Source organism: Vespula vulgaris, chromosome 3 (assembly GCF_905475345.1).
Source record: "Vespula vulgaris chromosome 3, iyVesVulg1.1, whole genome shotgun sequence".
Classification (NCBI taxonomy): Eukaryota; Metazoa; Arthropoda; class Insecta; order Hymenoptera; family Vespidae; genus Vespula; species Vespula vulgaris.
Window position 1 is genome coordinate 5051390 of NC_066588.1, and position 23266 is coordinate 5074655.

Consider the following 23266-nt stretch of genomic DNA (forward strand, 5'->3'; position numbering starts at 1 on the left):
GGTATTGAATAATATAATTGTATATATTTACTACGTCCTTTATTAAAAATGTAATCAGCTACTATACAAACTATACGATACAATGTAATTATTTATAACTTGCCCAGTTCAAAATCACATGTTTTCATTAATTATTTAATTCAATAAGACATTTTTAACTGCTATTATTGTGCGAAGTTATTACAAAAGTTGTCTCTATTCTAAGAATGATTTTATACAATTTTTTTTTTGTTTAACATATCTATCTTTTTTTAATTTAATATCAAACTCTTGCAATATTACATATAACACTTGATCAATTGAATTGACTATTTCGTTAAAACAATGTTAATACATTCTAATGTCAATTATGGAAGAGATCTTCAGTTAGCAATATTAACACTAATACAAACTGCATGAAATCTGAATAATTACTTATCATTATACACGACTAATATTGTCATACTGTTACAAATGTAAATTTTTTATCAAAATCCACTTTACTTCCACTTCTCATACGCATATAGAAATTTTTGATAATTTTAACAAGATTATTTGAATTAGTATAATGAACTAAATATATCAAAAAAGAGTATGCAGTTTGTATAATATTAGATCTCATATAATCAAAGTATTATTATTACACGACAATCTCACTCTATATTTCCTTTTGGCTATTTATCTTTAAACATTTGACCATAACCTTTACATATTTGTAAATATTACTCAGCTAAATTTCGTGTAAAAATGCTTATCTAATAACCAACCTTATCCTATAAATTTTGCATACAATTGATATTCAGCTTTGGCTTCAATAAATATCCTATTCGTATAATTACTGCATAAGAAATAAATATAAAACATATTTTACAAATTCAACAATGTCTTAATTAAATAACACAAATTAGATATATTCAAATATATATATATATACATCTCTCTTGTGCGAAAATAATCTGTTATAAATATGTAAATCCTAATGTATGTATCTAAATTCGTAAATAATAATAATAGCGATGTTTCATAAATATTATTACATAAAGCTCATGGCCTTCATATACTTCTGAAATAAATATAAATTTGAGATTTTATGTTTATGTTCCACGCATATATAACTTTTGTGAGGTACATATTTTATATGTACATCATAATTAACTACATCTGTTTGCACATATTGTATTCTACTCATTTTTACATATTACTGTTTGAAATTCCAGAAGTCGGTATATGAAAAATTTATAATAAATAACTTCACATATTTAACAAATAATATGTTACAATGTACCATTTACATTATGTTCAGATGTTACTATATTGTAAATGATATAACAAAGTAATTTTGTTATACATTTCTTTCAATACTATGAAAGTCCATAGCCATTTCCTTTATCTAACATATAATATGGTTATATGTAAAAACTGTTAAAATACAATTTTTATTGCAATATAAAAAGAATTATGAAGCCTCGTATAATGCATATAGAATTCGGTAGATTACAAGATATGTAACAGTCGATTGAAAACACGAAAAGCATTATCAAAACATATATATATAAACACAATTAAGTTTCCTGCTTTGGAAATTAACTAGACAGCGTCCTGGACTAATATTAATCTCAAACGAAAAATGTTACGAAGTTAAATTTAATAAATTTTTTAAAGAAGTTATGTAATTAGTATTATAACAAATTAATTACAGTTAAAATTTTTTGAGCACGCCTTAGTACAGTTCCCTTGCTTCTGAGAATCACTATCCTCATCACTGCAGTCTTCATCATGCGTATGTGTTACATTACGTGGTGTTTCAGGCCTTGCATGTGGAATTTGACTATTTAAGTGATCCATGTATATAGCTTTCTACAGAAGAAAAATCAATTTAAAACATAGTAATTATTTTTTGTGGGATCATATATAATTTAACATTCTAATACTTACAGCAGTCAGTCGATTTTGTTCTTCTTCTTCTTCTGAAAGTTTAAATGTTCTTGATCGACTGATCATGGGTGTTTCCATAACAAATCTTTGTTCGTGAGCAACTGTACTCTCGTGTGGCATCTTCAAATGATAAAAAATAGTCGAGTTTTGAAAAATTATAAATTTTAATATATTCAAGAATTATAAACATTTAAATATCCAAATTATTAATTTAAATATTCAAAAATTATAAGTTTTAATATATATTGAATAATACTTACGAGCATAGCAGGTGCTCTGAACATGTATGAGAATGGATAATAAATCAGATTGAGGAAAGTAGCAGCATACAAATCTGCATACCTCACTACCTGACTACTGAAAAATGTCTGCCTACTTCCACTGCGAAACAGTGATCCCATCATACCATATGCTAAATCCATTTTGTGCGTGACATCTCTTATGGAAGTTCGAAGTTTAGATATATCTGGTTTTTCCTTTGTGCTACTATCCAAGTTTCTAAAAAAACGTAAATATATAAAACGTAAATATATATGTCCGACTACTTCCAAATATAATATTTATTATTATATCTTAGTAAATTAATTTTACTTTAGTTTATATAGTAAGAAAAAATAATCATATTTACTTATACATCTCTCCTAGCATTACATCCAAATTTTGCAATTCTGCGAACAATTGACATTTGTCTGTCCATACATGTAATTCCTGAACCAATTCCGGTACTATCAAAAATGTTCTCCATCCTCGAATTTTTTTACTCTTCAAAATATCACCGAATATATGATCTCCAACATACAATACATCTTTACCTTTTGCGCCTATTAATTCTGTGAAAACATCGCACGATCCTCCTGAATAGACTTCACCTATAATAGAAAATAACTTGATGTATTGTATATTATCATATGATTGTATCATAGCAAATACAATTCAGCTTACCTGTATGAAGAGGGCCTTTATGTGTTCCAAGTTTTAAAGCACCAGTTTTAGTATCTACCTGTCGCAAGATTGTACCTTCACCAAAAAATAATGGCTTTCTGGCGTCAACAACAATAGTATCAAAATATGTCTTCCAATTTCGATGTGGTTCGTCAGGCTGAGAAAACATATTAAAGAAATTGATAATTACTTTTTTTCTTCCTTCTTTTTTTATTTAATACAAGCAATAGAAATAACATACCCTTGCACCATGTGAAAAATCAAACAAATAGGTCATTATTTTATCAGTAAAAACGTAATCACTATTTGTTAACAAAAATAGTTTTGCACCACTTTCTCTAATACGTGTAAGAAACATTGGGAGCCGTTCATCTTTTTTCACATATTCATCCAAGTTCTCTATAGTCTTACTTTTTAAATTTCCATGCAAGTGAATCCAGTCAACAGCATTTCTTACATCTTGGAAAATGCTTTTAAAACTCATAGTAAGTTCTCCTTCTTTAACTCCAGTTTTTTCTCTACTATATTGTGGAGAATTCGTGAAGAAATCTATGAGACATGCTAAAAGATAAGTTTCTGGCAAATTGAACAGCGTATTCAAAACATAGACTCTTGATTCATCTAATTGTAAAAACTTATTTGGGTAGAGTTCATAAACCTGAGAGCTAAAAAATCATACAAAAAAATTAATTGTAATAATCATAATAATGATAAATGTTAATAATATTACTCTAGAGTAATTTAAACTCACTGTTTTAAAAATTCAAATCCATGTACACAGACTAAAATATTTCCATAGGCATCAACCTTCAATAAGTTTCCATAAAGAGTATCAAACCATAGGCCTCGTACCGGGAAACTAGGATCATATTCAAATGCTTTAATTTCTTGTGGATATCCCAAAGATACTAAACGATCTTTTAAGAGATTAAATCCAAGCTGTTCATATTGCGGAGATTTATATTCTAAAAGAATACAATTATTCTGTGAAACCCTGAATTTTGTGACTTATTTTTTATTTATTTATTTTTTCCTTTAAACGTTTAGATATACTCACCCGCCAATGTATAATCCATATCAAATCCATAAAATTTGATATTTTCTAAATGAAGACTACGATTAACAAAAATCCTGAAACAAAAAAATTATTTTTAAATTATTTAATTGACAAACTCATCATTGTTTTTACTGTTATTACTTATTATTACTATTATTACTATTATTATTATTATTATTGTTATTATTGTTATTATTATTATCATCATCATCATCACAATCATCATCATCATCATCATTTTGTTAATATCATTCTCGTTAATGTATACATATATTCATTTTTCTAACCTATTTGCAGCAATTTTTCTAGCCATCATGCTAATAGTTCCCATATTCTCTACTTCATATGATGGATCACCTTCAATCATTTGTGGATATCTAGTAAAATCAGAATCGCTTATTTTTTGCTGTATTCTTCCATTAATACTTATGCTACCCATGTTTAGAGTATCGTTAAATATCTTAGTATATTTAACAATGAATAAATTTTATATAAACGAGAATGATACGATTAAGTTTAGAATTCAATGATATAATCGAAAATTTGTCATTATAAATTAATTGAAATTTGTATTATTTCATTTATTCATTTCTCATTGACTTCTATAATCAGCTTCATCATTAAACGTTTTGCGTTTGTTTTTGAAGATCTTTATAAAGCAAATTTTATTAACGAATAATTCTAACGGGTAACTTACTCGTTTTGAATATGTCGTCCATGATTAGAAGTACCTGTCGCTGGTACCGAACATTCATTAATACCTTCTAACCACATTTTTCACGATATCATATCAATGTCTCATTCTCGCTGTTAAATCAATTTTATACGACGATTAATTTAAATTAAAAGTATTCTCTCGAAAAATTTCCCGATAAAAAAAAAAAAAGAAAGAAAAAAAAATATGCAACGAATAACTTTATTATTGGTCAATTACAAAGATTTCAGAGATTCGAAAATGCGAAAAATTGAAATCGTTTGAATCGCATATCATTTATTTTCTCATTTTCATTAATTATATATTCATTTAAATGTCTATTATTTTTATTTATTTACTATATATACAAAGAAAATTTATTCTTATAAATCATTTTCTATTAATAAATTTTGTATAATAAAATATCAACAATACGCACAGTCATATTTACACTCGAGCATTTCTAGATAATCGCAAGATTCTCAAAAAGATATAAACGACGATATTAATGTAATTGCTAAGAATAAAAGATAATCGGAAAATCTCTATTGAAACAATAAAAACTTTATCTCTAAGATTTTCTATGATTCTATCGTACTCGATCAAGTTCGATCAACGCGAATAAAAAACTATCAGTTACTTTAGATATTTGATAACAACCGAACCAGCTGTTATATCGACTTTATAATAACCAAACGCATAATGCCGTACATACATCTTTCGTGTCAATGGACCAATGTGAGGACAAGGTTAAGTGAATTATATAATGAAACACTTCGTCGTCGTTTAGATCATATATAAAAAGAGAATATCGTTAATGAAAAAGAAGCGACCAAAGGGCGTGCATTACTGAAGACATTGTAAGAATAAAAACGACAGTAGAAAAAAATTGAAAGAAACAGAAAAAAATCACTTTCTAAAACACATTTCGATGGTTGAAAAATATTATAGTACAAAATATAAACCTTTTGTATTTCCATCTAAAAAAACTTTTTAAAACTAACGATAATTCTTAAGGACAAAGTGACATGCTCTACAAAAAAGAAAAAAGAGAAAATAAAAATATAAAAAACGATCACTTGAAGACTACGATTTATATATATTATTACAATTTATCGATCGAGTAATATGTCAAAGACGAGACTAACAATTATACTTTATTTTTTCTTATTTTCGATTTATTTTCCGAATGTTTCGCCTTCATCTCGAATAGAGATAAGATCTATTTATTTAAAAAAGTTTTTTTTTTTTAAATTGCATTACTTTTTATTCTTCGTCGGTATACGCCACGTGTTCGTAATACACAGGAAATGTCAATTTATTCGTTCTCCGCTGCGATCTACCGTTTATCACGATTACAGTGAAAGAAAAAAAAAGAAAAAAGAAAAAAAATAAGAAAAATATAAGAAAGAAGACAACTACCGTCTAGACAAAGAAAAAAAACATAAAATAATAATAATAACCTAATTCTAAACGACAATGAAATTTCAATACAACGCCGAATGAATTTCGAGTTATCTCGATACTTCATTCGAGAGTCATCTCGAAGAGAAAGCTACAAAGCATATATACAACATACACATATACATTCGTACATTCATACGTACATACATACATAGATACATACATATATACCTACATATATACATACATATGAAATAAAGCTTAAAATTTTATTTACAGAATAAAAATATTCAAGAAAAAGAAGAAGAGAAAGAAGAAAAAGACAAAGAAAGAAATATATAAAAACTGAAAATGCACGTTTAAAGTTTCTTCTGCGTTATCAGTTGATCAAAAACCATGTTTAAAGATAAATCCAGACACTCGTTGTCGACACAACGCACGTACAAAGTACCGACGATCCACGGAGATTTTTGCTATTCGCGTGGGATTTAAAGCCTCGACGAATCGAAATGAATGACACGCAGAAGCGACGTACGCAAGTACATACGTCGTTGAAAAGAGACGAAGAACGTGTACTCCGCTCGATGATCAAACCTCGACTGATCCCCACTGACTCGGACGAAACAGTTAATAACACAACGATGAAACTTAATTCATCGTCTTCCGGACACAAACTTTTCTTTCATTCTCCAATCGGAAGCCCTTCGTGTTACCCGTTTCATACACACGTACATACATATATACATACACGTACAGAAACACATCACCCATCATATCCATTTTTCCCCATCGACCTTGGAAAAATTTCCAACCTATATCTAACCTATAACTATTATTGACAACGATATCAGTTCGATAATAGTTTCAAAAAATTTTACGGTATGTAAATTATTGTTCAAAAAGAATATTTTTTTTTGGATTAAATGTCCTTCCTTAAAGTTCGTTTCTAAAACGATAAAAATTCTCGTTTATCTTTTCTCATTAATCGTTTAATATCGTCAGAGTATTTATATAATTAAGAAAATCATTTTTATTGATTCATCGAGTAAGTTATTCGTCACATGTATTTTATAATACATTATTATTCAATTTCTTTTTGAAACAATACTTATCATTAGATTTTAACGATATAAAACGATACTCTAACATTTACAGTTTAATAATATACAAATATAAATAAAGGAAGATATAAATAATATTTACATTTCAACGAGCTTTCGATCTTTCTCTCTCATTCTCTCATATTCGATAAGAGAAGTTAGACTATACTTGCTACGACATATATACAGCTACGACATGCTCATACAAATTTGTGTAAATGTGTTATGAAATGACTCTCCTTTAACGATTTGATTTATTTATAAACCGACCGAATCAAATTCTCTTCTGCGTTTTATTCTAATGAAATTTTTCGGACAATGCTCCTGGTAATTATAATATATAATAAAAATACATTACTTTTACAGTAGATATAGAAATTATTTAAAAAATACATTTTTTCTTCATTTGTTTTCTCTATTAAAAATAGAATATCTTATCATAAAACGATAAATACATATCTACCTTCTATGAACGATAGTCATAAATGATAGAGTTCACGGATAGTAATCTCTCTCTAGACATTCATTAAAGATGAATTTGTATATGTGTCCACTTATATACATATACATATGCAGACTTATATGTAACATGTTCGTCAGATAAATTACGAGAAAATTTGTTAAAAAAAATTTGCACGACATTGAATCAGTTACAAAATACATATAAACATGTTTTTTTTTAATCGTGATTTTTTCGAATTATATATTTTTTTTATGAGTACTTATAATTTCTTTTTGAATATTTATATAGTAGGAGTCATTTACAATCAAATCATATTAAGTAAAAAATTGCTATTACCTATCATTTACGAGATAATCGGCATCTTAATGACTAATAGATCCACACTGCAATTCATACTACATATTATACAAATACTATTATATAATATTATTATTAATATATAATATTATTTTTTCAAATCATGTAATCGTGTATTTTGAAAAGTTCAAGATCAGTGATATTGTTCAATGTAACCGATTTCAAAATATTATGTAGTCTAACGACTATTTTTCAAATTGTATGAAAAATCAAGTACTTTAATAAAATGATACAAATGTGACCACTACTATATAAATATTAAAAAAAAAAAAAATTATAAATATCCATTGGGAAAAAAAGGATGACCTTCATAATTCGAAAAAATCAAAAATAAAAAAAAAACGTTTTTTACATGTACTTTGTAGATGACTCAGAAGCCATGTAAATTTTTTTCTTGTAACTTCAATCACTCGCGATATATTTGCTCGAACATATATGAACGGACACCCTGTATATGTTTGTTTCGTAGAATTGCTGAGATATATATACGGATGATCATATTCTTTCCTTTTTTTTTTTTTCTTAACCTATCTATTCGAGTTCTGTCGCGGTTGATCACACGTGACCGACTGACCGCATGAAAAATTGTTCTTTCCCGGTAAACGTGTTTTACGAAAGAAAAAAGAAGAAGAGAAAAGTAAAAAAGTAGAAAGTGAGAGTCGTTAACTTTATAGCACCTTTTCACGTTTAATATTAATCTTTAGAATAGCTTTCATTCTCCGTAGACCTTGAAAGTCTCTAATTACTATACTACGATGAGAACACCTACGCCTTGTACGTGTTAGTTTGAGATATCGACTTTTCGTTAAGTCGGTCAAGTACCACTATAAAAGAGGATGCAAAACTCGTTCGTGTCACGAACGGAAGTTATGCACTTTCGCCGCAGCTCACGAAATTTATTTATTGTTCTTTCTCTCTCTCTCTCTCTCTCTCTCTCTCTCTCTCTCTCTCTCTCTCTCTCTCTCTCTCTCTCTATCTCTCTCTCTCTCTCTTTAAAGTAATATTTATATAGGGTAGAGCAATTGAAAAATCAATTACTTTTTTTCGAAACTTTTTATAAGCTAATTTTTTGTTTTCAGATTGCAAAATTACAAACTTGGGAACTCTTTTACAATCTAAAAAAAAGAATTAGCCTAAAGAGTCTCGAAAAAAAGTTAATTGATTTTTAAAATCACTTGGGAACTTTTGACCTATCTCTGTATACTTGTGCGTGTTGGATATCAACATACGTATCTTTCTCGATTATAACAACTCATCGATCTTTACACGTTATGATTGCATGTTTCTTGTTCCTTAAAATAAAATCGTTTTTCGGTCGAGATATGGTAATTATTTTATTCGTTTTCATTTGTTTGCTTATTTATCATCAATGAAAATGAAAAGAAAAAAATAAAACAATTTCGTTCAATAAGATTATTTTATTCAAATATTATTCGCTCGGAGTTGACAACGACGAATAAAACTGATAGAAGAGTTTTATAAATTAAACAGGTAAAAGAAAAAGATGACGTCAAACTTGTAGAAAGTATATATAACTCGATCGAAAAACGAACTTCGAAGAAGTACGTTCACTTTATCTCTCGTTCTTTTCGAAAACTTATTTATTTATTTTATTTAGAAATATCACGAGGGAACGATGATGAAATTAGAAGTAAAAGTTACAAACAGTAATTTGTTATCTGTTGACCAATGGAGGAACTCCTATATTGGTCTTCTTATTATCAAATATTTTTGGAAAGTTTTATTATTTTATCGAATATCGAAACAGGATAGGTGGATAGAAGCAGAACTATTTTAACGATCTTGGAATGAATGCAACATTTTCTAAATATAAAGCGTAAAATTTAATTCGAATGTATCGTCAATGTCGTCCTGAATATTTCTTCGTTAGTAAACGTAAATTGGTCCACGTCGCATTGCGGAGGCGGTCAAAGCTCTATAGAAAAGGAAAAAGAGAAAAAGAAAGAAAAAGAACGAGTAAAGGAAGTCGTTGGCTCGAATCGTAAGTACCGTGAGAACCGGAATCATCTCTTTGATTATACATGGAACAACATAATCACCGCAACGCTATTCAAGGCCGTTCCAAGAAAGGTGATTCATCATGTGACCGTGAACAGTGGCACGTTAACGATCGTTTTAGAAATTTCAATGTAACTCTTAAAACGTGAGAAAGGGAGAACGATAAAATTAAACGAAGTTAACGATAACATTGATCATTTCAAAATCAAACGAGATGTTTTCAAAGTTGATGATTGAAAAATTTTAATTTCATCATTCGCGAATTACATCACGTTTTTGTTCTTATCAGAATTTACACAAGAAATAAATGATAACAGACAGAATATATATATATATATATATTTACACTCTCGTTTCGTTAAAATTTTCTCGCGACAGAGGTCGGTTTAAATGAAGGAGAATAATAGGAAGGGGAAGGACAAAGGACCCGACGAGGATTGAATTGAAACTTTAAGAAAACAAAGATATCGTTAGAGGACGTTGGATCAGTTTAGATAAAGAATCGGGAATGATAATTGAATAAAACACGAAGCACATGCAATGCGTCTTCGCACTAAAGTGACAGAGTCTTGGCCAAAGAACAAGGTTTATCGAGTACACGTGGCATTGAGAATCTTTCGTATTTGGCTTGACTTTTTGATTTCATCGTATAATCCTTTTAATCTTACACCCCTTGTTAAATACCTTCGTAGATTTGTGAACATGACGATGGCCTTATGCCATTTGGCGACAAAAGATCGCAAATTTGTAAACGTCATCTCGCTAATCTTCTTAATAAATCACGATTCTTGACGATGATCGATGAGTTAGCTTCTATCAACTAGTTGATGAAAAACTCTCAGGCGACTATGCGTTATATTCAGTTCTCGTAACATTGCTGGAAAAATTGTGGTAATGTGCGTAAGCGAAAGCAACGACTGTTAAAGAAAAAAAGAAATATATTTATCATTGATCTCGAACATAATGAGCTCGTGATATACATTCTCGTATTATTATCGTAAGAAAATTAAATCTCGATCAATTTTCGATTATAGAAAATTATATAAAAGAAAAAAATTATAAATTTTTTTCATGTATATTAAAACGAACTCCAACCTCGATATTATTTATTATTTCTTTATTTTCCTCTCTTTTTAATTCATTTTTCACATGGTATATATTAATGCGCATTCTAAAAGTTTAATTGTTTTTTTTATCTCGTTCGACCTTTCATCTTTTCTACTCCCCTTTTCCCACGTTACTTGCCATTCACAAAACAAACTGATTGACCTTTACCTGTGACCTAGATCCCTCTTATCACTCCACATCCTATGTGTTCCTTCGTTATAACTATCCAGATCATTCTCATTACGATCATTTCTGCTCAGGTCGATTCTGTGAGGCAAATTAAAGCCAAGTATGTTGCTGTTAAGTAATTCCTCCGGGAAAACTGTCTCATCTTGGGGAAATCGTATTCTTCGGCCTACTCCATAAAATTATTTTCATTTGTAATGAAACTTCGTGTATATGTGCGTGGAAAATTGTATATACATATATATAGTTTACATATTTTGTGCATGCATATATACAGACACAAAAATATGTCTTTTGTTTTGTGAATATATCAAAATTTAGCAATAAAACAAAGAAATAGAAAAATAACGAGACAAATAGTCAATACAAATGAATACGTAAAGAATTACCAAGATAACAGGACGATGTAATCACTATGTCAACGTTTTGTTGATTCATAATACAATACGACGACACAACTTATACACTCCGCGTAAAAAAAAAAAAAATAATGACGAAAAACAACAAAGTGACACTAATTTGTGTGACCAAACTCCGAATTCTTTCCAGGAATGAAAATTTCACTTAGAGTCTGATCAGTTGAACAAACGACTGAATAATGAGCATCGACGATCGAGAATGTCAGATAAATTTTCCAAATGAACAAACAAACAAGTGGGAGACCATAAATGAAAATAAGTGATTGTGATAAGCAGACTCTTTACGGATCGTGAAAGGTCATTTGTGTGACGATAAGAAAGAAAGAATGAAAAAGAAGAAAAAAGAAGAAAAAAAGAATAAAATGACTTATTGCAAATTTCAAAGGCAGTACTTATTTTCATAAATTCAATGAAAATACAAATAAAAGTAATTGTCCTAAAATAAATAAAATTATATGTACGTACATATACAAATACATATATATATTCCATTATTATTATTATTATTATTATTTAATTAGAATTATATTATATATAACCATATTTAAAGTGTATACGATATAAAATATATATGTAAAAATATATTTTTTATTATATAATTACGATTATATATATATATATATATATATATATATATACATATAATCATATTTAATTATTACAGTATTTAAATAATGGCAAGTCACACACACGCGCACGTGCGTATACATATATACACTGTTTCTTACTATAGTACCTCAGTTTTTACAAATAAATAAATGTAAATAGACTTCTCGTGAAATCCTTTCTTTCTTTAATTCTCAGTCTTTCACGTAACGAAAAACTTCGATGATTCATTATTCGTTAACATTTCTAAACGATCTGTATGTTCATTTCCAGGCACAAACAACGATAATATAATCGTATGATCGTTTAATCATTCGTTTCTCGAGCAAAAATAGAAGAACAAGAAGCATGATTAGAATAACAATGATGAAAGAAAGATGGGTAGAATCTTTTTTCTAAAATTAAAAAAGAAAAAAAGAAAGAGAAGAAAGGAAGAAGAAAAGAAAATACAAGATAATAGGATATTTCGTAAAACATAAACGTATTACAAATTTGTTTCATCTCGAGAATCGAGTCAGATTTTCGTTCTCTTTTCGATGAGTTACACGCTTTTCCAGAAATATCTTTAATCTGTTTCTCCTTCATGTATTAAAGAGAGAAAGAGAGACAGAGAAACAAAGAGAGATAGGTAGCAGACAGATAGCAGGCAGGCAGACAAGCAGGTAGCAGACAGATAGACATACAGAGAGAGGAGGGAAAGAGAGGGAGAGAGATAGAAAGAGGGAGGGAAGGAGAGGGGGAAAGAGAAAAGAGAGAGAGGGAGAGAGTCTGTAGTGAACGGAACTACAGAAAATATCAAATTATGTAATCGATAAAGATGAAGTCTACCGAAAATCAAATTACTTAGATGAATAATTCATCAATACATTGTACAAATTACCCACCGACATATCGAAAAAATAAGTAAATAATTATAAAAAATAAAAAAGAAATGAAACATTTTGCACATGTATCGAATGTTTATTTATATGAATGTATGAATGAATCTTTGTTTTTCCCCCACAATCATGTTCGTCAAGGACCACGTTGAATTTAACTATACGACGACCATGACCTTACTTTACTTCCGTTTTTGAATTTTTTATCTGCGGTGTATGTGTGTGTGTGTGTGGTATCGCGTGGGCGCGCGTGCGTACGTTTAAATCGTTGAAACATAGCGCGCTCGCGCACGGGTGTACAAAGTAAGGTGCAATGCAGCAAGTTTGGATCACGTCACGACATACTTTCTTTATTCTTTCGTAACTTCTTACGTTGTTATCGACGATTCGAAGATTAAGTATCTTTTGAGTAGCATTCGACTCGTAGTTATTCTCATCGTAAATAATAACATTTATTATACGTTCGTAGCTCACAATAGAATATGAGAGAAGAGAAAACAAAGAAAAAAAAAGTGACAAATATAAGATGGTATATCTTCGATGTGCCATTGGAGAAACTTTCTAATGTAATTACTTACTAACCTTTGACTAGCTTGCCGGTACCATTTTTTGTGTCCTGTAGGATCATTATCATTTTGCGGTGTCGATGGTGACACGTTTCCATGATCACCATGCGAATTACAGTTCTCCAGTTCCATGATCAACTGTAAAAATGTTAAGAAACAAAAATAACGTGTTCGTTGACAAACTTTTCCTTTCTCAAGTTTTATATTTTGTCAATGAACGATAAACGTATTTTTATTATTTTGATTTTTAATTTATCAAGAATGAATTGTTCTTCATATTATTTATAAGAATGTTTTAAACGAGTTATTTTGCAATAAGACGCGAAAGAGAGTGAGGTTAACCAAGCTGTTACCAAAGCTGCAACATTTCGCAATAAACGTTTATCAACGCGTTGTTTTTTCTTTTAGTATGAGTCAGATAGTACTTTTTATTTTTTCATAAAAAACAATTCAATTACGATCGTAGTTATTATTACGAAATAATTTCGAATTTAATAATCGAAAAGAGTTGGAAATAATATATATACTTGCAAATACAAAACCGACAAGATCTCATTATAACTGGACATCACTATTGGATGCAGACAAAGTAGCAAGATTCGATTGATTATTAGAAAACCTGATACGCACTTGTTCTTTCTGATTATACCGGATTGTGGATGACACTTTTTTTAATCATTATCACGATATTCCTTCTAAATAAATATTTATGGAAATGTCTACTTGTTCTATTAGATACGGTATCATATGTTATCATGATGCAAAGATAATAGATATGAAATTATTAGATAATTAATTAAAACAGAACATAAGAAAAAAAAGGGACGATAATTAATTCGATGAAAAATAAGAAATTAAACAATTGAACGATTCTCTCTTTTTCATCGTTATTTCTATTCGTATAACGCTCGAAAATTGTGTGAACAGCCATTTCTTTTGTTCTCGCTTCCAACGATAAATTGAATTAAAATTCGTACCTAGCAAGATCGTTCGTTCTACGTAGAGTTCTTTGAGAAAAAAACACAGCGTAATTTAAAAAGTCTTTTCTGAGAATTTCTAAATAGAATTTATCGGGCGCCAACCTGTCATCGGTAGGTACATATATCGAAAAAAAACACGATCACAACCACGCACTGTGCAGATTTGTCGCAGACTGAGGTCAATTCACTGAACTGCGTTGACCTCGGTGCAGGTATACCAATCGAACGGTGAAAAATGTAACTACATTGATTCGTACTTTCTTAACTTTAGGTGCGCGCCAAATCTTATACGTTATCCTTGTTTTTCTGACAACGAAAGAAAAGGAAAGATAACACATACATCTTTCGTAGCACGAATCAAATTCACATAGACGATGAAATAATTGGTTCTTACGTTTTTTTATTGACCAATGAGAATGCGAGAATAGATTGTATAAATGTATTTGGAATTTCTACACAATTTCGATCGAAATCAATAACTTCGTATCGATAAATTTTAACGAATGATTTTTACAAATGAATCGATTTTCAAAAATTTATTCTATAGGAGATCAAATTGATTCATCGATCGTTTCTTTATACTCATCTCATTCGTATATTTAATTAAAATACGCATAGGTATACTATATCAGACGATCGATAAAGAATATCGTAGTGAATCTATAAGAATTAAAATTATCATTATAATATTTGTGCGTGTAGAAAAATTTCATATTTACGCGCGTGATTTGTTTTGGAATATGCGCGCCATTTTTTGCGATTGTATCATTGATCTCATAATAGAATTCACAAAAGAGAAATGAATAATAGAGGATGATAGGAATAGGAGAACATTTGAAAAAATTATATTAAAGGAAAAATGGATACGTTTAAACATTGATAAAAAGAAGAATAAAAATTATAAGGTAGGAAAGGAGATAAAATGTAATTGAAATGGTTTAGTCGATCGATGACGATCGAACTTCACGTATTCCTCTTCAATCGATATAAGCGATCGATGTATGATCGAAAAATGAAAAAGATGGTATATAGTGATAGTAATATAATTATCAGAGAAATGATTTGCACCTGCCGGATGTTCGAAGCGCGGATAAGACGCGGATCACTTTGACCCATCGAGGCAACGGACGACGAATTCGTCCGTAGCGCCGTGTGTAAACCGTCCGTCCGCCGTTGCCCGAACGCCAAAATCCGAGGTAAAAGCCCGTACTTCGCAATTTTCGCGAACTTCCACGCGTCCGTAGTACTCATCGCGTTGAGCACGATTGGAACGTAGACTTCGACTCTCCTGTGCACGAGCAATTACGTTGCATCGTTTCTGTTGCGTAAAATTAATCCGATTTAGGTGACCTCGACGTAACATAACCTATAAATCCGCCTTGGACTACCGCCTCTGCCCGTCGTTTTGATCATTCTTTGGAAGCTTACACAAGCGTGGGGTATCGACGCATGTAGTCCTTTTTTTCAAAAATATATTTTCTCCCTCTTATGAACTATCCTCGAGGTCTTCTCGACATTTTCCATGTATTATTTGGGGGATGCTTTCTATCGAGAGAGCGGGAAGCTAACTTCGACTCTCTTGGGCTTGCGGCCCAACCCACTTTTTAATCGGTGATTTTTTTTTCTACGTGGATTCTTTAATTCGTCCTACGAACGTATTATATTTTGAAAAGAGTCTCGTCGAAGGATCGACGAACGTTCTTCGCATGACAATTTGACAATCGAAATCCTTGCGTTACGACTCTTTTCCTTTCTACTTCATTCTTCTCTCGATTTCCCTCACAATTTAATATTTTATCCTTTAGGGACCCAATTAGTGCGATGACATAACATAACCTTCCTCTCCATGTGAGTAATGAGAGAGAGAGAGAGAGAGAGAGAGAGAGAGAGAGTATATGTTTGTGTGTGTATGTAAAGAGAGAGAGAAAGAAAGGGAAATTATTTAGGAACATTCTTTTTTTTTGTTTATTTATTTATTTATTTATTTATTTATTTATTTATTTATGGTTACATATTAAGAAGTAATTTTGTAATATACTCGTATGTGTGTGTATATTATCTCGTCTTTTATCGTATGTTTCGTTCCATTTATTACGCACTTATCATTGTTACTTCTGACATTCAACGCGCGCTATTTTTCTTGTCATATTTTTTGTCTAATATAATTAGTATCATTTTTATTTATATTTAAATAAATATTCATTTTCGTACTATACAAATACTAAGTTTGTCAAATTGATTTGTTATTTCTATTTTGTTACCGATTTCTTAATAAATTTCTTTTCCACATAATCTATTTGTGTTTTATTAGTCTTCTTTATTCATTTATATAGAAAAAATGATATATTTTTACATAGGATATATTTTTACATTTAGGATATATTTTCTACAATAATTCTAGGATCTAACATTGCACTGTAATAGTTATTCATTAGTTGATTTTATTATTTATTTATTATCATTGAAACATTATTCTCTTTAATAAATTATATCTTTATTTATTTATTTTAGTCATTAGATTGATTATTTATATTTATTCATTACATATTATCATTCAATATCAATTTATTTCATGTTAAGTGAAGAATTGATTATGGTGTATTATAAATGTAGTTTTTTTGCACACGTTTTTAAACTTGTGTAAATATGATTAATGTTCAGTACACAATATTTGTTGATCTTATTATAAGACAATAGATATAAGTAAACTACAATTTTTTATAATATATCAATAATAATTCATTGCAATTTCTTTTAATAATTATCAAGCAATGGTGTACTAAGACATCGATCTACATAATATTTGCAAAGTAAGAGTATTAAGCCAGTCTGAAAAATGAATAATCAAGCGTTCAGTTTGGCAGAAAAGCTTATACCTTCTACATATGTGCAACAAGGTTTAAATGCAAAGAAAACTCGCGAAAACCATATAAGACATTTTATTGAACATGTATGTATTACTTGTAGCTATAAAATACTATATCAAATTATATATTTCTATTCGTGAATAGAAATGTATGTTATAAATTTTTACAAAACATAGAGACAATGGCCAGAAGAGGGATGGGATGACGCAACAATAGAAGCTTTTCTCTCTGATCTTTCGCAAATGGATAGCAACAATTTTCCTTCTAACTGTAGTGTCGGAGAACGTGAAGCAAGAATTGCATCGAATATAGTAGCAAGGAGACATTTTCGCATGGGGCATGGAATTGGTAGATCAGGTGATCTAGAAGAAGTACAACCAAAAGCTGCTGGTAGCAGTCTCATGTATAAATTAACAAATGCTTTGGTACTGGAAGTAATACGTTATATGGGTAAGAAAAAGAATATTTTCTATATTGCATTCTTTTCTTTTTAGAAAAATTTAATTAAACATTCATACTTGTAGGTGTAAAAAGTATAGCTGGTTGTTTCTTATCTCCTATGGCTACAGGCATGAGTTTAGTATTATGTATGTTGACTCTCAAACAAGGTAGACCACGAGCAAAGTATGTTTTATGGCCTCGAATCGATCAAAAATCAAGTTTCAAGTCTATAATTACAGCAGGTTTAGAACCTGTAGTAATAGAAATGCAAATAGTTGGAGATGAATTAAAAACAGATATGCAAAGACTTGAAGCCCAAATGGTAGCTCTTGGAGAAAGCGTAGCCTGTGTACTTACAACGACAAGTTGCTTTGCACCTAGAGCATGTGATTCGGTTGATTTGATTGCAGTTTTGTGTACGCAATATAATATACCCCATTTAGTAAATAATGCCTATGGGTAAGAACTTAGCAATGTTCTTTTAACGATTCCTAAATATTTCTCATACAGGTAAGAATTAGGTACATTTTACTATATTGTTAAAAGGTTACAGAGTACAAGATGTATGCGTCTCATACAAGAGGCATCGCGTAAGGGGCGTGTTGATGCATTTGTTCAAAGTACAGATAAAAATTTTCTTGTACCCGTGGGTGGCGCAGTAATTGGATCATTTGATAAAAACCTTTTGGATCGTATATCAAAAATGTATCCAGGTCGTGCAAGTGCAAGTTCTACTATGGATGTTATGATAACATTGTTGAGCCTTGGCATAGCAGGATATAAGCAACTTATTGCCGAACGTAAAGAAATGTATTCTTATCTTAAAGAGGAACTTGGAAAATTAGCAGCAAGGCATGGAGAACGTTTATTAGATACAAAAGGAAATCCAATATCCATGGGGATGACATTACAGTGTTTAAGTCATCAACATGATAATAAGCAAGTTACGACCCTAGGATCAATGTTGTTCCTTCGTAATGTTAGTGGTACTAGAGTAATCACTACAACAGACTCTAAGCACATTGTTTCGCACAAGTTTGAAGGTTGTAATCATTATTATCGCCTTTTTTTGTTTATCATTGAACACTTGTCTATATTTTAAAATCATATTTTTAGGATGGGGTGCTCATAACAGTAATTATCCAGTACCGTACCTAACTGTTGCTGCAGCTTTAGGTATGAAAAGATCAGATGTTGATGCATTTATACAAAGACTAGATAAAGCATTAACAAAAGTACGAAGGCGATCCGCTTCAGTAACTCCAACAGCATCACTTGCTGGATCCAGTATTAATGGAGATGCTGGTGGTGCTGGTGGCCCAGGTGAATCCAGCACAGCTTCAACCAGCCGAGCAAGTAGTAAAGATAGTTTAAGAAAATGAACCGTAATCAACGCAACTGGTCAGTCAAATCAGCACATTAATATTAATTTGTAAGTAGTTTACTACTTACAATTAATAAATTTTTCATATCTCTGCATAATGACTTGTATCAAAACAATAATCTTTAACTTGATTATAAAGGTGGAATATTTTTCTATATAATATCATTTAAAATTTACATATGTGAATATAAAAAATTTTCTGCCATACTATTTTTTTTATACATTAATTAATAATTTTTATTTCTCTATGAAAAAATATAATTATTTGATATTTAAAAATTTTTCTTAAAAAATTTACTATTCGTATATTATAAAAAAATATGACTCATGTTTTTAAAACAAATATATAAGATACAATACATGTTGCAGAAATATGGAATAAATAATGAGCTGATCTGTCTGTCCACTTGCGTTGTGATATTGTCAATTCCTATCTTAAGAGACAAGGCAATGGGATGTTAAGTAAATGATATTAAGTGAATGTCAAAGTTAATGCAAAGGAATCAAGAAATAAGAATACAACATTTTCTTAGTTATCTGTTACAAGATATTCAATTATATATGCGCTGGTCGCAAAAATCATTATGAATTGTTTACAAATTTATATTTTTTGTGAAACAAAAAAATGAAAATTGTTCTTGTGTACAATTTACTTCTAGCTTATCATGTTGTAAGATATAATATTAAGTTTTATATTCTGTGTTGTATAAGTAGAACTTCTGTAGATAATTCATAACAAATAACGAACTATTGTGTTGCCATAATTAATCTTAATAATATTTTTTCATTATCTAATTTTGACATACAATTTATTCCTATAAATATTGCTTATATAATTTAAAAAATAATTCTATATTTGAAGAAAACATATTAATATAAACGTTTGGTACTTTTGTTTTCTTTTAGGGAGAATTATATGTCAAAGGAAATAGTGAGATTATACGTTACTGATTGTAAAAAGAAACTTTAATGATAATATAATTGCCTGATTGTATCAATACAGTAATAATACAAGTTTGAAGCATGATACATGAAAGTTGAGCACATGCTATAAAAAAAAATCATAAATAATTTTTATGAATATCAGCAATATAAACAACATATTTCTTTTTTAAAATGTTTGAATGATTATAAATATATTATTATAAGTATTTACTTCAAGTTCTTGCAAAGATATAATATTATCATTTCATGAATCATGCAATACTTTTTAATATGTCTCTTTAAAATCCAAATTATTATTATTAACATAATGATAATATAATCGAAAATTTTTATTTTTATTACATATATTTATTCCATTAGAAAATCTATTATATTGTGGTTTAATACAATATGAATTATGTTTTGTTAAATAAGGTAGAAAGTATAATAATTCATGTATATTATGAAATTGCAAATACCACATGTCCCCATTTAACATCAGCTAAGAAAAGTAGAGAGAATTAATAATAGTATATACTTCAAATTTAAATTAAATAATACATAATACCATACCAACTGAACACAATCAATCATTTTTTCGATATATATACACATATATGTAAAAAAAATATAAATATATGTATACAGATGTGCAAACAAATTTCACAGTAAACTACAGGTATGACAGCTTGATATTAAAATCATATGATAATTAGTAATAATTTGAGGAAGAATACATTTCAAATATTCAATCAAGTCTAATAACAACATCAATAAAGAATGTTATAAAATAGAAGAAAATACACTTCTCAAAATTTCTTTTTTTTATAGATCATCTAAGTAGAAAAATATATTTATAATTGTATGGATTATTAATTAGAAAAAAATGAATGCATAATGATCTTAATGTAGAATAAAAGAAATATGTTTAGCATAAAAAATATGCATTAGCTATTACACTAGCTCGTGTTTAATCGAACGTTTCTTCATATCTATTAATTTTCTAGTCTAAAATATTCTCATGAACATACTTGTAATTTTTTCTTTAGAAAAAAAAAACGACATTAGAGAACGATATTAGTTACTATTCAACAGAATTCCCAAATGACATAACAAAATTTGTTATTTATTCATATCGCAATACATAATACTGTTAATATTACTACCCAAGTTTATAAAGATATATTCATTATTGATACTGATTTTGTTTGCAATAAACAAAATTAAACATTTTATACATACACTGCTAGTTTACAGATAATACGCAAATTTTCATTAGCATTGTTCAAAATGTATTTATATCTAGTGTTATGTTCTTAAAATATATTTATAACAAGCCAAAGACAAAGCAATATTATGCACCAAAATGATAAAAGTATTAGTCACATTATCACTTTATCATTAAATGAGTTGGATGCTAGGAGAAAGCATTTAAACTATATTTAATTATATGTTTTGCTTAGCTTCCTTTTATAGTTATTAATTTAATTATTTAGATTTAACATAGTTCTTGAGAAAAACATTAAGAGATAGAATTGTTACTATAAGCAAATCATATGTGCTATGATAAGCTATATATATATGTGTGTGTTTATATATGTATATATATATATGTGTGTGTATACATACATATATCTATACATATATATATAAATATATTAATGTTACAGTAATATATTTACTATCGAAACTGATACTTAACAATTATGAAAAGTACTTTAGTATAAGTGGTATCATCATACCAATGACTTTCCTATGTAAATAAAATATAATTTTTTTTTTATTTCTTTCTGATTATAAAATCATTAATCGTTAAAAAAGGCACCTAATACATATATGCATACATATTGAATTATATGCCTTTTACACAAACAACGATTTTATGGACCTAATGTTCTACTACACTTAAGTTTTCTATGTCTAAAAAAGTTAAATTTGTTATATCATTGTTACTTATAATGCGTAACTATATTGTTGTTCAGCATAAAACATATGTAAGTTATACTGTGTAATTTTAAATTTATTGCAATGAATGCATACATTCAGAGCATTGTTTATTATTCAAAATGTTATAATAAAACTATTATTGGCAGACTTATATTCGATTGTTCATGTTAAAAAAAGTCTTTGGTTTTTGATATAAATGTTCAAGAAAAACAAAAAAAAAAAAAGAAAAACGAAAAAGAAGACTTTGCCAATATTGTATATAAAGTGTTGTTTTACTGAAGTTTTTAAAAATATATCTAAGCTATCTAAGATTTTAAGTGTAAGTTTTGATTTGGAGAAAAAATAATATCAGTGTGAAAACATTGATAATAGAATATAAAACGTATATAATATAATATTCATGGGTCAATAATACATTATGTCGTCTATATGAGTAAATACTTTTAAACAGATACAATCTATTTTCTCCTTCTATTTATTATATTTTATCCCTTTGTTATCTATAACGAAAAAGTTGTCATTGCGCGACGATAATGTTTATATGTGTAAAGATGTAAACACATCTAACACTAGTAAGCGAGAAACATAACAGATCATACTTTTCCGAATATATAGATTACTAGAAGTGTTATATGGCATAACTTGATATTGTTCTCAGAGATTAGTATGTGTTTATTATTTTATAATAATAGAGAAGTAGTTGATCAGATATGTGAATAAAGTCTTTTTTTAAAACTAATTTCTCATTACTTTGTTTTCATATATATATATATATATATATATATATATATATATATATATATATACTCATATATATAATTTTCTATCATTTACTTATATTTTATAATTTTAGTTATTTGATAATATCTGATTTCGATTAAGACTGTTTATTAACTCTGATTTTTTAATGATTTATAACATCAATGAATCTAGACATAATTTTTGATCGATTTTGATAATCGAAGTCTCATTTTAAAAACAATGGTTTGAGCGAGAATATGGCTTTTTCTG

General features: G+C 28.8%; 2 protein-coding genes across 18 annotated transcripts; one reads left to right on the forward strand and one right to left on the reverse strand.

The window, feature by feature from the left end:
• Positions 1 to 17: 17 nt before the first annotated feature.
• On the reverse strand, positions 18 to 15943 carry LOC127062439 (cytosolic purine 5'-nucleotidase). 16 transcript variants are annotated; one of them, XM_050990675.1, is made up of 12 exons: positions 13729 to 13850; positions 11226 to 11412; positions 10635 to 10827; positions 4201 to 4290; positions 3914 to 3987; positions 3608 to 3821; positions 3098 to 3521; positions 2857 to 3013; positions 2543 to 2783; positions 2175 to 2412; positions 1915 to 2034; positions 18 to 1836 (listed from the first exon to the last, which is right to left on the reverse strand). In XM_050990675.1, exons 3-12 carry the CDS (start codon positions 10706 to 10708, stop codon positions 1669 to 1671), a joined length of 1800 nt encoding a protein of 599 aa, XP_050846632.1. In that variant the 5' UTR covers positions 10709 to 10827; positions 11226 to 11412; positions 13729 to 13850; the 3' UTR covers positions 18 to 1668. The 16 variants fall into 16 exon arrangements, with proteins under 16 accessions (XP_050846632.1, XP_050846622.1, XP_050846628.1 ...); XM_050990665.1 differs by lacking the exons at positions 10635 to 10827; positions 11226 to 11412 and adding an exon at positions 15761 to 15943; XM_050990671.1 differs by lacking the exons at positions 10635 to 10827; positions 11226 to 11412 and adding an exon at positions 14690 to 14875.
• Positions 15752 to 22994, forward strand: LOC127062442 (O-phosphoseryl-tRNA(Sec) selenium transferase). 2 transcript variants are annotated; one of them, XM_050990686.1, is made up of 6 exons: positions 15752 to 15888; positions 17462 to 17642; positions 17736 to 18009; positions 18084 to 18459; positions 18547 to 19043; positions 19117 to 22994. In XM_050990686.1, the coding sequence occupies exons 2-6, from the start codon at positions 17529 to 17531 to the stop codon at positions 19380 to 19382; spliced, it is 1527 nt and encodes a 508-aa protein (XP_050846643.1). In that variant the 5' UTR covers positions 15752 to 15888; positions 17462 to 17528; the 3' UTR covers positions 19383 to 22994. The 2 variants fall into 2 exon arrangements, with proteins under 2 accessions (XP_050846643.1, XP_050846644.1); XM_050990687.1 differs by lacking the exon at positions 15752 to 15888 and adding an exon at positions 15990 to 16131.
• The last annotated feature ends 272 nt before the right edge of the window (positions 22995 to 23266 follow it).

Coding starts and splice junctions, on each gene's coding strand:
- LOC127062439 (XM_050990665.1), bottom strand. CDS start 15,943: ATGAGTACTACGGACGCGTGGAAGTTCGCGAAAATTGCGAAGTACGGG. Junction 2,413..2,542: donor ATGCTAGGAGAGATGTATAA/GTAAATATGATT, acceptor ACGTTTTTTTAG/AAACTTGGATAGTAGCACAA. Junction 2,035..2,174: donor TCAGAGCACCTGCTATGCTC/GTAAGTATTATT, acceptor TATCATTTGAAG/ATGCCACACGAGAGTACAGT.
- LOC127062442 (XM_050990686.1), top strand. CDS start 17,529: ATGAATAATCAAGCGTTCAGTTTGGCAGAAAAGCTTATACCTTCTACA. Junction 18,010..18,083: donor GGAAGTAATACGTTATATGG/GTAAGAAAAAGA, acceptor TCATACTTGTAG/GTGTAAAAAGTATAGCTGGT. Junction 18,460..18,546: donor TTAGTAAATAATGCCTATGG/GTAAGAACTTAG, acceptor TATTGTTAAAAG/GTTACAGAGTACAAGATGTA.